The following is a 16,131-nucleotide window of genomic DNA, read 5'->3' on the forward strand; positions in this document are numbered from 1 at the left end:
TTCACATCCACTCTGTGTGTTTGTGAAGGCACTCTGTGATAGCTGTGGTACTGTCCCAGTTTTAGAGAGTGTTTTAAACAAGTTAGGAGGCAGTTCTTCAAACATTTTTGACACAAGTCATCAAATACTATGTGATAAGTGATTTTATACTTGATAAGGACAGAAAAATACCATATAACCTCGAGATACTGGTGTTCTACTGTCTCCATTTTTAAATAACTTTGGAGGAAAGATCTTAAATTTAAAAACAAATGCATGAAACTAAAGACAAAGGGATGAAACTTTAAAGAAAATACTGAGATAAAGCTCTGGACCTGCTCCTAGGCCAATCTGTTCAACATCATTGTTGAGATGTGGTGACTGTGAAGGTCGTAGTACACGATTCACATCATGTCACTACCTCGAACCATTCAGTGACCGCTCTGTGCTGTATGGAAACATCTATATCTGTTATATTTCTTCACTCATTAAATCAGGCTTTCCCCTGGCTGTATGTTCTGCTGCCCTCGTTGGTTATTTTCACCTCTGAACAAACTCAGCAGTGATGTCACGGGGTCCAAAAAACCTGACAGTGTCATAGGGCACCACATCAACACATGTTTGTTTGCAGTTCTATGAAAAGCATTAGTCTCTAAATTACCCAAATCCAGCTACTGAGGAGAGTACATCAGTATTGTATGTATCTGTAATATATGACAACTAAAGCTGCTTCCAACAGTCTTTAAAAGGTCTTTAACTTTCCAATTTAATGCAGTGGCTTTCTTGCTGTTCTTGTCTGATCTCTGGCGTGGTAATTGAGGTCATGTGTCTGACAATAGGAAACTCATATCACAACCTAGTGCAGGGAGGAAAGTGCTATTAATCACCCGGACAAGGCCTCATGCCCAAACACACATGTTCTCTCACACACACAGACACACACACTCTCTGACTGACCGCGGTTAATGAGCTACGTCTTCCCAAACATGGCAGTGTGTCTGTGTACATATATCTGTAAGTGTGTGTGTTGTTTTCAAGTCGCTGGGTCATTAGGAAACAACTGGTGTAAGTCTTCAATTAACTTTACGGACCGTGGCGTCACTATGTGCTTCTCTTCAGCCACTGAGCTCCGGTCTGCTGAGTTATAATTCATAGTCGATGCTCAACTGCCACAAAACACCACAGTCCCCGGGAAGTCTTTCACTGATTTTGTATTACAGGGCAAATCCACGCTGGAGGAGTGTTGTTTTAGAAAACTGTAAGATTTTATATTTATGAGAATTCATAAAGAGTGTCTGCAGCCCACACAGTAGTTGATTAGATGAATGAGACTTTCTCTTATAAGTATGAAATCCTATAACTCAGATATCTGCATTGCATAGAGATGGAGAGCTCAGACCTGCTACAATGGCACTAAATGAGGTATATACAAATTCCTCTGTTTACTGCAGTTTAAAGTATCCTATGAAGTTCTGGAAAAACAAACAGTCTCCATTCTTTTTAAAATCTGTTTCTATTTGATAAAAAACTATTAACCATATACATGAATAAGCTTTAAAACTGCTGGCAGCAGTGTCGCCCCAGGCACCTAAAATGCAGAAAATGATCAGCTCGGCTTCTCACTAAATATGGAAGGAGGCTGCAGCAGGGCACATCTTGCATTTGGAGCAAAGGGCGAGGACATGGATCATCAAACTCTCCTGTGAGCTCATTACTCCCTCCAAAAAGCCAGGACATTTCCAAGAGGCCAAGAGGAGATTAAGAAAGATGACTCTGATTTCGAGTTTTTTGCCGGTGGAATCTATTTCTTTTCCTAGAAACGGATGCTCCTTCCTGGACCAGGTTGAAACAGTTACCCACTCAAGATTGAATCATGTCAGATATTCGCAGCCCAACGTTATCGCCGCGCTCTCTGTCTGATGGGAAAAATAGATTCTGGGTAGATTTCGCACCAGTTCAGACAATCAGATTTTCAGTCCCACATGGACCAAATGGGATGTTTTTATTGTTGCTTCAACATGAGGACTGATAACAACAGCAGTGTAGGCTGAGGAAAATATGCTCCCTGTTACTGTTTACATCAAGAGCCAACACAAATCAGTGAAAGTGAAAACAGTGGTAGATGTAGTTGTAAGCAAATATAAATGATAATGACAATTCTATTTATATTTTCATTATAAAAAGTAATAGGGTTCTGTTGCGTTATATGAATTCAACGGTGCAGAACTTCTCTGGTTTTTTGGGGGGAAACTCTGTATAAGCCCCTTGGCTTCCTACCTTCCCAGTGCATATAAAGATACATATAAAAAAGATAAAGATGTATTAGACATGCAGTAAGAACTATTTTTGTGGGCATTTTTTTTGTTAGACATGTCTAGTACTTTGTGACAACTGTGGCAAAACAAGTATTTTCCCAGTCTATATTTTCTTAATTTGTAAAAACCCATTTAATCTGGTAATAAACATTCAGAGACGTTATCTGTTGCTGTGTTAAAAAACTGTCGTTAATTTCTAGTGGAACCTCCTTTGAAGAGGTTATCACTATCGGACTAAATATTAATTTATGCTGCATTTATTACTGGAAATTTAATCCCAAAATCCCCCAATTTGTGCACAAACACTTTTCCAAGTTCAGCTGCTACTCACATAATTAAAATCAGGTTAAGATAGCAATTAGCTATTTATAATTATTCAACTGGTGTACCAGTTGATTACTGTTTCTGTTTTCCCAAAAATTAGTAACAAATTACAAATTTCTTTCCAAAAAGCTTCAGAAAAAATTCTATCTACATATCAATTATTTTCTGGAAGGAACTATGGGACCTGTAAAATAAAATGTTGAAACTGTTCCTGATTTTATTTTTATATATATTTGTATACGTCAGTCGAGATGTGATAATATTGTTCATAATGCTGGTGACTTCAGCAGATCCCATCATTGTAGTGAAGTTATATTTTGTAGATGTAAACCCTCCATATACTCCTGAGGACGACAGAGAAGTTGTTGAAAAGTGCAGGTTCACTGACACTGATCTGAAGAAAAATCTTAAATTGCCTTGATCTCGCTTAAATTAGAGGAAAAACTTCACAGTTTGCAAAGAAAAAGCTGAAAAGAAGGAGCGCTGCATTTTTAAAAATTTTTTTTAATTGTGTTGAATCATTTAGCAACGTCTGCAACCGGTGTGTCAGACGCGGCTGAAAATGAAGAGTGATGCACTTTTCATGAGGGTGGGAAAACTCAGTCATCTAACGCCATCTGTCAGCGCAGAGGTAACTGGGAGGGAACAGCGCGGCGCAGCAGGGGGTGTCCTTGGACAAAGCAGGGGAAGGGAAGAAAAGTGGCCGAGGCGAAAAAAGGGAAACGGCTCCATACAGTTTGGAGCCACTGAGGTGAAATGGCGGGGAGAGACAGACTATTACTTATGTCTGCTGCGACTTACTGAGACAACAAGCTCTGGTAACAAGAAGATGGATGGCTGGCATTGCTGGCATTTTCAGTAATAACAAAAAAGCAAACGCATTGGTCCTTTGATTGTTCATTTAAATAGAAGTGCTTCAAGTGCTTCTGGAGAGCGCTTGCGGTTTAGTGTAATTGGTTGAGATAGAACAATGCTGATTATAGTGCGAAGCCACAAAGTGATCTACAACACACGCTCGCCTTCAGTGTGGGACTCAAACAGATGGTAAAAGCATTGTGGCATTACACAGTTTGTAATGTGTGTTACACAAATATTGTAGTCGACAAACAGATGCAACATGCCAGCGTTATTTGATCTTTCTAAATGAAACAGCTGTAGAGAGTATGGAGCTGTCATTTACATGGGTGAATCTTACAGTAAAGTTACATCTGCCAGTGCTGCCACTACACGTGATGATTCGAGGAAACTTTTACTTTGACACACGTCATTTAAAAAAAAGCATCTTCTTCCTGGTAACTAAGAGTATGAGCACCAGCTGAAACTGCATTTGAAATATTTATTTTGATCCTCCACTGAAGTAAAAGTAGATATACTACAGCGTGCAAATACTCAGTTACTAGTAGAAATCCTGTATTCAAAATCTTTCTTAAGTAAAATACAACGAAGTGTAGTCCAAGTATCAAAAATAAAAGTCCTCGTTACAGAAAAATCCCTGGATTTTTAATAGTAATCCATTAATGTGTTAACAACATGTGTAGCTCGTAACTGGTGGATGTGTTGATTTAAGTATTTATCAACTGTTAGGTAATGACATTATATTTTTGTAAAATAGTTTGTATGTAAAAAATACATATTTGTAAGTATAGCAGTCAGATGAATGTACAAGTGAAAATATAACACTATTTGACTGTGAAACGTAGTGAAGCAGAGGTACAATGTAGCATAAAGTAATAACACTCGCATTATGACCACTGTTCACAACAGACAGCTATGGCAGCAGTTGAGGACATTGCCATGACAAGAAAATCCCTCTGAAGTGGTTCCCTGGGTTGAAGAGGTCTGAGAACCAGTAACTTTGATAAATCTATATGTAGAGAGAAAATCTAAAACTGGCGTAATCAGATAATAAACAAAAGAACATAATAAGCAAAGTTTTAAATCTGACCAAACATATACCCGCTTTTGGTACATGACAGTTTTTGATAATTGAATATGGACTAAATAAAAAAAAACAAGTACTGAATTTAAATATATCCAGCCATTGTGATGACAAGTGCTTGTTTTTGTTGTTTGCATGGTTGATGGCGCCCACACAACCCACAACCCACAACCCAAGCCCCTACCAAAACATTCAAGAAAGGATGCTTCCATAAAAAGTGTAGAAAAAAATAAAAAGTGAAGGCTGAATCTGGGGCCTTGAGAGGATTTCTGAAAGACTGCTACCCTGGGAGCCCATTACATTTCTCTACAACAGGGTACAACTATAGAAAGAAAAAGCTTTGTTAAAAGAGACCCCATGTGATTTGTAAGTATTTCTTATAGGAAGCATTTACCCATGGTAACATAATATTCCAGTCCACCCCGACACACACGTTCAGCGTTACGAGCCCTAATGTATTTTGTAGCAATGATAGCTTATGAATCGACACCATCAGTGGGTGTATAAATAACTGCAGGAATTCTGAGAACTGTGTTCAAACATCCCACACAGTCACAAACACACATGTTCTCTTTGCCTTTGATGCTCAGGCCAATAAATACTGTTGATTCTTTTAGATTTTTAAACCCACTCACTGTGTGTGTGTGTGTGTGTGTGTGTCCTACCTTTGCTAATATCCTGGTACTCCAGCCACAGCTGTCTCTGGACCTGCTTGTTGGGGTACCAGATGGTACATGACTCCTGGAAACCGTACACTGCCTCCTGCACGTAGTGGTTCCCGAACTCCCTGAGGATGGACACAAAGTCACTCCGCTGCGTCGCCCCGTCCAGAGAATGGATGGCCGAGCTGAAGGCTGGGGAGATGGAGGGGAAAAAAAGGAATTGAATCCTTTCAGTTACAATAGAAACCTGAACGAGACCCATGAATAGAAAATGAAGCAGTGTTTGGTGTTATAGGTAAAATGTAGACATGTTTTTTTGTTTGCTCTTCCACTCCCCATTTCCCCCTACAGTCTAAAAATTCATCTTTTCAAGAGGTAGTTTTTTTTTTTGATTTGTCTTACAGGTAAGCCACACAAAGCTGCAGAGTCTCACAGGCTTTACGTGGATCACAGATAAAGTAGAGACACCGTCTTGGCACTAACTGAAGGAAATCCCTGCTACAACTTCTACTGCTGCTACTTCCACTGCACAGAATAATAAAGCATCCAACCACTGAACCAATCTATATTCCCACTGTACACATCACGATATGCATGCTGCATGTATGTAGAGACTGTACGTCACAGCTTTATTGTACCGCAACAGCTGCACAACTCCACATGGCTTTTGGCTTTTATATGATCAGTGTATATTCACAGGAATAGTAAAAAGGCTCATATATACTCTTATCTTCTTTTTCTTGTAATGTTAGTGCCCTGCTACATTTATTTCAGGTTACATTAAATGAGAAAAAAAATGATCATAAAACCTAAAATGTTAAGTGAAAATATGTTATGATGGGATGAGGTAATGGTTTGATCATTCTTAATGCTAATTTGATGGTAATACAACCAATGGATTAACATGATTATTTCAGCCACCTATTCCCCATCATTAACATCAGCATTATTATTTTTATTGACATGCTGCATGTTTTATGAACTGATAGTGATTAAAAAACAGCAGCAGCAGTCGGTGTCAGTACTAGTAAGCTGGAGCAGAACTCAGAATTTGCACGTAGGTTTATCAGATGTAAGCTGATAAGCTGCAGGTTGTAGCTTAGTTTGACAAATTAGCATTAGTTTAACGAGTTAGCTCTCTTAGTTTTACAGGTATTTGGCCATTAATGAAATCAAAATCTGATTTTGAAGTTAGATGAAAAACTAGAGCATCAGCAAAGTCATTTCAGTTCATCTCTTGGGTAACATGACTTTGTGAAACAAATTTCACAACAATCCATCCAATTACTTTTCAGACATTTCACTGAAAACCAGAAAAACCTTATAATGATGCTGGAGAAAATATGAGGTCATTACCATGGGATATTTCAGACTGAACCAAAGTGGTAGACTGTCAATTGTCTCTAGAGCCATGACACTGGTGTGGCTAAAACTTTTTGTATTCAGACAGACCAGAGTTTTTGAAAAGGTTTGTTTAAGTCAGTGGTGTGGAGTTTGAATAAAATGAGATATAAATATGAATTGATGAAGTAAAACTTTATAATATCAAGAACAATTAAACTGCTTCTAAAGACGTGATGCTAATGATAACTGATTCAGGATGCAGGTGTCTTGTTGCATAATAAAGACCTGCATCACTCTTTTAATCCAGGTTTGTCTCACTTTATTAACTGCATATAGGTAGTTGAAGTTACAGTGGGCCAAAGTGGCAGTTTCTGTCAGGCGTCTGCCACTAAGGTGTCTTAAACAGGTTTAGTGGACATCTGAGTCAGCTACTTACTATTCATGAACCTTTTCAACCACAGCGTGCTGATTATCCACGCTGTCAACACATGGATATGAACAAGCAAAGGCTCGAAAAAACAAAAACAAACTCTTACCACACTGTGATATAGTGTTGCTGTTAAACAGTTTGCGTGCAACAGTAGCTGAGCTCAGGTGCCTTTCTATATTTCTGAGGCTATTTCCTAATATCTGACGAAAACCTGATGTAGACAAAATTTGGTGTGAATAAATAAATTATGCAGCATGGGGGACTTCGGCACAAAATACAAGGCATTTTTGTTACAGCTTTGAGAATCTGCAGTTTCAAACAGAATAAAGAAACTTTCAAGTTTACACTCAGCTTCTTCATACTGCAACTCTGTCCTTATTTTAATGTCAGCACTTCTTTCCTGGTTCTATCCTCTCTATCACTTGTCTTTCACTCATGGCTAAGTGAATGTTGTGTTTTACATGGGTCACAAATGAATCATCAGCTAATAACTGAACCCACTAGCGAGCCCCAGGCCAAAAAAGCCTTGAGCTGTGAGTGTCTCATTGTGGTAATGATAAAGGTAAAGTCTAAAACGTAATATAAAGGTAGCACAAAGAACAGAAGAGTCAGGAAGTAATGTCAGTTATACAACATTATCTCTCTAATGTTTGGTTACATAAGCCACCATGAGTATAAAATTGAGTAAGGGTGGCCTTTAGAAGGAAGAACTCGTTATTTCCTCTTTCAAAAGCTACAGTCTCACTTTAACACAGACAACTCTTTAGGAGTTTTACTGTGTGTGAAAAACATGGGCCATGAAAAGTCTGACACAGGACCCATCTTCAAGAGAAAAGAGAAATCCCTTTTCTTTCAGATGATAATGCGGTTTAGTACTGCTTACTGAAGTCCACTTGCTATCATATCAAAAGCTCCAGGGCAAGCAAGCAAGTGGACCTTGAGTTGAATTGTTCTGTTCACTGCTGTTTCCAAGGTCAAGAATGAACTGTCGTGATCAGAATAACTTTAAATCAAAATAAATAAAAGTCTCAGATGTACGGTGGCCCTGAGAGCTCAACGCACTGCAACTCGTCTATTTGCGTGTGTTGAGCTCTCAGGGCCACCGTACAAACGAGTATAAAATCACTACAGTTCCATGGCAACTGAGAAAAGTCAATCTGTTAATGAGGTCTGTGTGATGAGGTTGAAAGCTCCAGAAACAAGCTAGTAAGTAGACTTTGTCCACGATCAACTATCAAGTTCAAATTAGAAATAAATTTAAATCACCAACACACATATGAATATGGTGACTTGGTGAGAAGTTCAGCTTGATCTGGTGCATATTCTTTTCTCTAAGTCTTTCCAATCAACCTGCTTTAACCGTAAACATTATCAGACAGGACACTTGACTCGATGTGACAACACAATCCTTTGCCGTGTTTCAGGGAGACGCAGAAGCTAAAGATTAGTGTTTCCCCTCTTCATTTAGACCGGGATAAGTGGCAGTAAAAATCTCAGGGTTAAAGATTCTTTTTATAGCTAATTCAGACAGTGAATCTCCCCCTGGGATTCTGTGTCCTAGGAGGGAACTAAGCTGAAATGACAGCTTTTTACCCACAATGGAGGGATAAAAGGATTTCTTCAAACTAATGTGAATAATTCTGTCAACGTGAAGACTGACTTTTTTTTTTTGAGGTTGTAATGGCACATTGGAAACAAGCGAAGGACAATGTTAATTTCATTTCAGTGAATTCACCGACTGCACAAGGAAGCGCGTTTGATATGATACGCTGAGCACACAACAACAGAATGACCACGTGCTCGCTCGCTGGAATTCTCTCTCGGCAAACACGGGAAAGCAAAAGTGCAATGGCAGTTTATCATTATCATTTCCAGGAGAAGCAGTATTAATATCTCAGCACTCACGCTCCGTTCGCTCTTACTTCTCCTCTAAAATTAAATTAGGAGGCCACTGAAGTGAGAGACAGAGAGCGCAGTGAGGATGAGCGATGGGGGCTTCGCTATCAGATGTAAAAATCAGTAGCCTCACCCCTCCGGTGTTGAAAAATGATGAGCTAAAGTGGGAAATAGGAGTAAAAAAGACGGAGGCTGCCGAGTCGCTTCTGAGTGAAGAGAAAATAGAAAATGTATCCTCAGCAGACGTGGCAGCCACTTTCAAACCACAGCAGCGCCATTGGAAATGTATTAGAGGTGTCATGGCTGTATTTACAGTAGAGGTGGCTGCACTTATCGGAATGGAAACTGTTCATGATGGATTTGACAATAATGCTGCACGAAAAACATTACAAGCATCCAAATTATTACATGACAGTCAAGGAGAATGACTGAATGCAACATTTCAACAAATTTAGCTTTACCCTGAAAACGGCAAGTTATGTAGTGAGGCAAATGAAAAGAAAAGAGGCAGATATATTTTTTATAGAATAATACATTTAGTCGTGAGAAACCCGTCAGAAAATATTCAGTATAATCCCTGATGTGTCAGCAGCCAGGAGCAGCCTTCAGAAGAAGCACTGCTTGACTAAATACCTATCCACAGTTATCTCATTCTGTGAAGTTTCCATGGCAGGCGCTGTCAGAATGCCTTGGTCTTGCTATGGATACAAAGCTTTGTGATATATGACAGGCTATCAGAGAGACAGAGAAATAGACAAGGAAAATAAAATGAGATACATATTTCTGTGAGTTGACCTCCTTTCTATCTATCCATCAACATATCTATAAGTATCTGTCTCAATATCCGTCATCATATTTGCATGTGACACCCACTTTGCACCTGTAAAAATGTTCCAAGCTCGCGGACATTCAGGAACTGTTTGCTTTTACAAGATGACGATGACGAAGATGATGATGATGTGAGAGGATGAAGGAAAAAGGAAGGACCAAGGTGAACATCAGCTTTTATACATAGATACATATTGAATCTATGCAGCTCTTTAACTGTATTGCTGTATGTCTTTCACAGTCTTGCTGGTTCTACCATTCATACATAATGAAATTGTTTTAACCTGCTTACCAGGACATGATGACACACACACACACACACACACACACACACACACTTCCAGTAAATAATGGATGTGCTCTTATTAGTGTGTACATGGGCCTGGAAATAATAAACCACCAGTGCTGGTTAATAAGGGAACACACTGTATGGTTTTGAAGACTAAATAAATGCACGCCATCTTTCATAAGCTCAACTTATTTGATTGTTTGTGTATTTGCACAATACCAAACAGAAAATAAAATATCAAACTTAAGAGCAAAATTATGACAAAGGAAGAGATAAGCTACATGAGCCACACTGTTTCTTTTGGGGAGTAAAAAACAAATTTAAACAAAAAACATCCTCAGACACCAGTCACACAATCATCTGTGTAAACTCAATATTACAGGATTTGGCATTATAGATGTATGTTTAAAATAGTACTTGCAGATGGGAATGAGGAATTCATCAAAACCCTTTCAGGTAATGTCAGTTGGTTGGTCCATGACTTTGGTCCAGGATGAAATATTTGATCAACTATTGTATAAATTGCCATGAAATGTTGCACAGACATTCATGGCTCTCAGAGAATGAAGACGTAGTTGTAGTAAATTTCATGACCCTCTGACCTTTCCTATAGTGTCACCAACAGACTGATATTTTTTGTCTTATAATAAAATATATCAACAACAACTGAATGGATTGCCATGAGATTTGGTGCAAAGATGATGAAGATGAAACATCATGATGAATCCCAATAACTTGAACGAACCCTGACTTTTCTTTTGCACCATCAGCACGTCATACATTTTACGTATCCTGGGAAATGGATGGATTGTGATGAGATCACAGACTTTCCTTGTTCCAAGATGATGAATTGTTATATTCCACCCACAGGTGGATGTAACTTTGTGTTGTGTGTAAAGTGTTTGTTTACCGTGCTGCTCTGGATCCTCCCTCCTCATGTTATTGGTTGCACCTAGTCTAGATATCTAGTCTAGCCCCGTTAATTCACCTGGAGTATGAAAAGGACTGAGAAGCTACACTTCCCTCTGTCTCCGCTGCATGCTGCTGGTTGCCTGCCTGTATGTATATGTGTGATAAAAAAGCTACATTTTTCAGTACAATATCTGTGCCAGCTTTAACTGGAGACTTTTTGTTTGTTAAACTTCAGTTACCGGTTACTGGTTGTTTGATTTGATCTGTAGTTTGGAAACCTTTCAAAAAAGCCCTGTAGGGTAGAGCTGCCATTTGGTTTCAACCCTTTTTTTTCTCTGGTTTTGAGTGTGTTGGAGAGTTTAGTATTGTAACCTTTTCTCTTGTGTCAGTTTCAGTATTGTGGTTTTGTTCCTAGTTAGAGCTGTTATGTTTGTTATTTTGGCCTCGGCTCTGCCTGAAGTTAAATTGTGCTTCACGCTCTGGCAATAAAAGCTCGAGAACCTGGACAAAATGACTCAAGTCTCTCATCTATGCTGCTCCCTTTTTGCCGAGACCAGCTTGGGGGTCAAAACATGAATCCTAATGATGGTGGTGATCCCTTCACTTTTCCTCTAGCGCCACCATGAGGCTGACATTTATTTTTTTGAAATATCACAACAACAACAACAGAATGGATTATGCACATTCATGTAACCCTCAGGATGCCATGTAATAACTTCAGTAAACCTCTGACTCGCACCATGACCAGGGCAAACTTTTTCCTTTGTACCTTGCAAAACTAATGACATTCCCATCAGCCTCAGCTGTGCTTTGTGTTCAGTGCTAATCAGCAAATGTTAGCGTGCTAACTCGCTACACTATGAGTGCAAATGCTAAACTAAACTATGATAGTGAACATGATAAATATTACACCTGCTAAATATCAGCATGCTGCTTTGTTACTGTTAGCATGTTAGCATACTGAAATTGTATTGCTCTGTATATGCTGCTGAAAACTTTACGTACGTAGAGCAACTTTCTCGTAATGGAGAGAGAGAGAGAATAAACATGTTCATGCTGTTTTTTATTTAGTTTGGATGCATCCGTCTTCATAAGCACCCTGTGCCTCTGGATACTAATGGATATTTAAAGCTATTATGAGTTATTAGGCAGTTAACAGAGGCTGGGATCACAACAGTCAGTGGACGCTGTGTCTTACAGCTCTGTATCCTTCTTGTTTGGGTGTGCGTGTTGAGCAACTTTTTAGTTTTTGCCCTTTTGAAGTGACATTTCGCTAATTTGTGATTAAAGGGAAGTTGACTCTCACCCATTTACAGCCTTTCAGGGGTCCTTCTAAGCACCACAGCTGAGCAGCACTCAGTCCATAGTCGACTGCTTCAGCGAGAGTTTAAATTGATATAATGGACCCAACATGAACCTTTTAGCACTACATTACAATATTGCCGGCAACGCACCCTGTGGTGAGAGTCTTTACATGTTCAAGAATTTTATTATCATAAAACTGCTCCTGCTGCTGATAAGAATAGATTTAGAAAGGTGTGTTTTTCTGCAGGCAGTTCTGCACACACATTATTCTGTTACCATTTACTTTCTTTAGCAGCACAGCATGCATGGTATCTCAAACGCCTTTAAAAGAAGTTTAGCAGTGAAAGATAAGTGAAGATGTCATTACGGTATCTTTAAGCTCTAAAATGACGGGAGAAATGGTGCCAGTCTGATCAAATGATGGCAGCCTGCCTGTTAATTACATAGCTGATCAAAAATGAAAAGTAAACAAAGTACCCAAGCTGTTATGATGAGCTGCTAACCTTGATGTGTCATATTAATTACAATGTTATAAATAATTGATAGCCAGTGCTGTTTTTCTCCGCGGTGAACGTGAGAGTTTATGCCACAGAGACCAGAGCATGGTCTCCTCCAGAATAAATAAACAATCAGCAATAACAAATTATATATATAATTAATTACCAGAAGCAAAGGCTGATTTACCTTGAGAGAGGACCCACTGATTGAGTTTGACGTGGTACAACACAGAGCGGAGACTCCAGTGCTGAACAAGGGGGTAGCCAGACACCTCGCTGTAGTTCACCATACCTGCATTAACACACACACAAAAAAAAACAAACACCTTTATTAACATGGATGCAGTCCTTGGTGCCAGATTAAAGGGTGGCTCAGGGTGCCTCACCACCACACCTGTAAATGGTAATGGTAACATTAATGCAATATTGACTCCTCCATATTGCAGGGGAGATTGCAGTCTTCAGTGCCAGATCAAAGGGGTGGCCCTACATTTCATTCTTGTTTACTTTACCTGAAGAATCAGGAAGAATACTTAATAAATATTAATATCATATTAGATGACAGGAGAGAGAGGCAAGCAAAGTCTCCGATGTTAGATCAAAGTGGAGCCTGATCTGCAGCTCACCCTCCACCAGAAAAACACAGGGAATGGTAACATTAACATAAAATCTATTCAGAAGTAGTGATACAGTAGAGGGCAGGCTGGAGACTCTCACTTAAATATACAGCACATTCATATTAAACAAGAGTATTTTCATATCAATCGCACACTATAGATCCCTCCAACTTTTCCCTCTTACGGCTCATTCGTGCTCCCTTTTTCCTATGAAAACAGACGTGTCCGCTTCAAACGTTTGCGTTGGCATAGCAACGAACCACTATAGGGGCAGCTCAGAGTCAAAAATTTCTGACGACAAACATGGCGATGGCGGAGGAGGCCGTAATAATGTTCCTCTCAGGCAGCGTTGGTCCGTGAGGTTCAGCCATTTGTAAAATTTCTTTGTTGTACTTTTATTGCCAAATTTCAGTTTTCCATTTTTCAGAAAACGTGCATAAAATACGGATGAAATGGGCGCAGAGCACAGACAGAGGGTTCCTTCAGTATCTGTATATGTATCCACCTCACACCTGTACATCCATTATTTGTTTAATGTGAATCTATATCATTTTTTTTCTTGTACTGATTTCTATAAAGGGATTAAAGTATCATCCAGGTACACGCCAACCTTTTGGTTTTAGTTATTTGTTATTTTTACCTGCGTTTTGATTTACTTCACTGGTCCTCAGTTGCTTCTGTATCATTTAGTTTGGCTCAGATCCATTACTTTTGGTTATAACTGTGTCTCAAAGAAGGCTTGGATGGGAAAGACTAGTACGCCATCATATTGTTTGAATGGACCTTGAAGTAACACAATAAAAAAAGAATTTCAAAAGAATTGTATCAAAGCGAAAAAACTATTTCCATTAATAAGTATAAAGTTTCTGAAGATTTGATGAAAATTTAGTTTTTGAAATTTTAGTGTCACCTATCATGTCTAATAAAAATAAAAATAAAAAGTAATCATGACCCTTAGTACTTCATAATCATTTCAATGACTTTCTAGAATCTGTATTTATTCACATTTATACTAATTAGCAGAGTAACTGCCATGATCACAGAGAGCATGTGGTGATCAGAGAGGGGACAAGCTGTGAAACAAGCAAAACAACACGTAAACTCTTCATTCAGGAGCTACAACCTACAACAAAAGGGAAAATATTCTGTAATTTTTCACCTGAAAAATGTTCCTCTTTGACAATTGGTGCGGCAACATTTATTCATAATTAAAAATAATTAAACTGTTGTCACAACCTAGACTCCATCAGACACAACAATTTCTGTTCAGAGAAAAAAAGCTGCTTAGCCAAAAAGTCAATAAGGCTGAATCTAATTATTATTTTACTTGATTATTTGTTCAAATGCAGTCTCAGATGCATCAGAAAACAGTGAAAAATGTCCAATACAATGCTGTCAGCCCAAGGTCAAACTGCTTGTTTTGTCTGCCCAACATCAAAACACAAAAGTATAATGATACAAAGCTGAAAGAGTGGAAAAGTTAGATGCTTGACACACTGGATATTATATTTTCCATTTCTTATTGATGAATGGTGAATAATAAAAATTGTTGGTGATTAATTTTCTGTCACCCAGATTTGGATAAAGGTTGATAAAATACTTCCTCAAAGCTCCAAGGCTAAACAATCTTTCATCAAATCTTTTGTCTCTCCTCACTCTTCATATGACGAATGTGCCAAACACTCTCGTGTCAGGCTTCTCATTTTTAGCCTGCACTCTTTTTGGAAATTAAAAATGAAAATATTACCAGAAGCAGATTATGTTGACTGTAGTTGGTCAACATTAATGCTGGGAGTAATTTTGCCAAAAGGTCAAAAATAAAGCTTTCAAACCGGACGCAGTCTGGTGTCTGCTATTGGCAAAACTCATTTTTAAGGTGAAAGAAGGGCCATGACGTCGCATCATTATACGATCAGAGGCGGAGGGTGCGGTGCAACAAGATCAGCAGAGAGGCAACTCTTTTCTAGTTAAATTATTCATTCTGCATAATGTCATTTGACATGTCAGGAGTGTAAATCTCCCAGTTAAATGTCCATGCATGTCATGTCAGGAGTTTGAGCTTATCAAGTTAAAACTTCTGCATTGGCAGAATGTCAAGTAAGCTTGTGAAAAATATGGTGTAGATCAGCAGGTCACTCTTATTGTCTTAGATATATTTAAATGGGGCTATAATCATATTCCACATATCCACATTTTCTACATCACATTCAATGTCCAATTTGGAATTTGGCTGGAAATCAGTTTCACTGTATATCTATGTATTCTGTAAGATTTAACACACCACTATAACACTTCAGCGTAGCTATATCTAACACTGCCAGCATATTATTCAAGTTGCTTTAAAACAGTGTTTCTTTACAGCTCTGTATATTATCTTTATTGATTTTGTCTCACTTATCAATCCTTCCCCTGCTGAAATCAATAGCGCTAGAAGACGTCCGCCATTTACAGATGTTTTTCCATTTTGATGCACTGCATGGATCATCAAACGTTATGCATGCATGCTGCTCCACTGACTGATGACCTGTCATCTTATCTATGGCAACAAATAGTCAGTGGGAAATAAAACACAGCATACATGAAACAGCAATAGGACACGATGAAGAGGGAAACATTTATCTGTCACTGCAGTGGGAAACACCCAAGTTAGTGTCAAAGGACCAATCAGCTTCTATTTCAAAATATCAATTATACATTTACTTATTACGGAACATGACTTGGAGGGAATAAATAATCTCAATCTCTTCTCCTGTGGTGATAGCTACAAATATCAGTATTTTTATATTTATATTAA

At 38.6% G+C, this 16,131-nt stretch overlaps 1 protein-coding gene across 1 annotated transcript in view; it reads right to left on the reverse strand.

Annotated features, from left to right (window-relative positions):
- The window catches only part of astn1 (astrotactin 1), a 376,673-nt gene that overhangs the window by 141,280 nt on the left and 219,262 nt on the right, over positions 1–16,131 (reverse strand). Inside the window, exons 17-18 of the mRNA XM_022748096.1 lie at positions 12,908–13,012; positions 5,223–5,411 (exon numbers count right to left, since the gene is read on the reverse strand). Coding sequence (XP_022603817.1) covers positions 5,223–5,411; positions 12,908–13,012 — 294 coding nt within the window. The remainder of the gene's footprint in view (positions 1–5,222; positions 5,412–12,907; positions 13,013–16,131) is intronic.

This window comes from Seriola dumerili, unplaced genomic scaffold, assembly GCF_002260705.1.
Source record: "Seriola dumerili isolate Sdu_G_001 unplaced genomic scaffold, Sdu_1.0 BDQW01000116.1, whole genome shotgun sequence".
Classification (NCBI taxonomy): domain Eukaryota; kingdom Metazoa; phylum Chordata; class Actinopteri; order Carangiformes; family Carangidae; genus Seriola; species Seriola dumerili.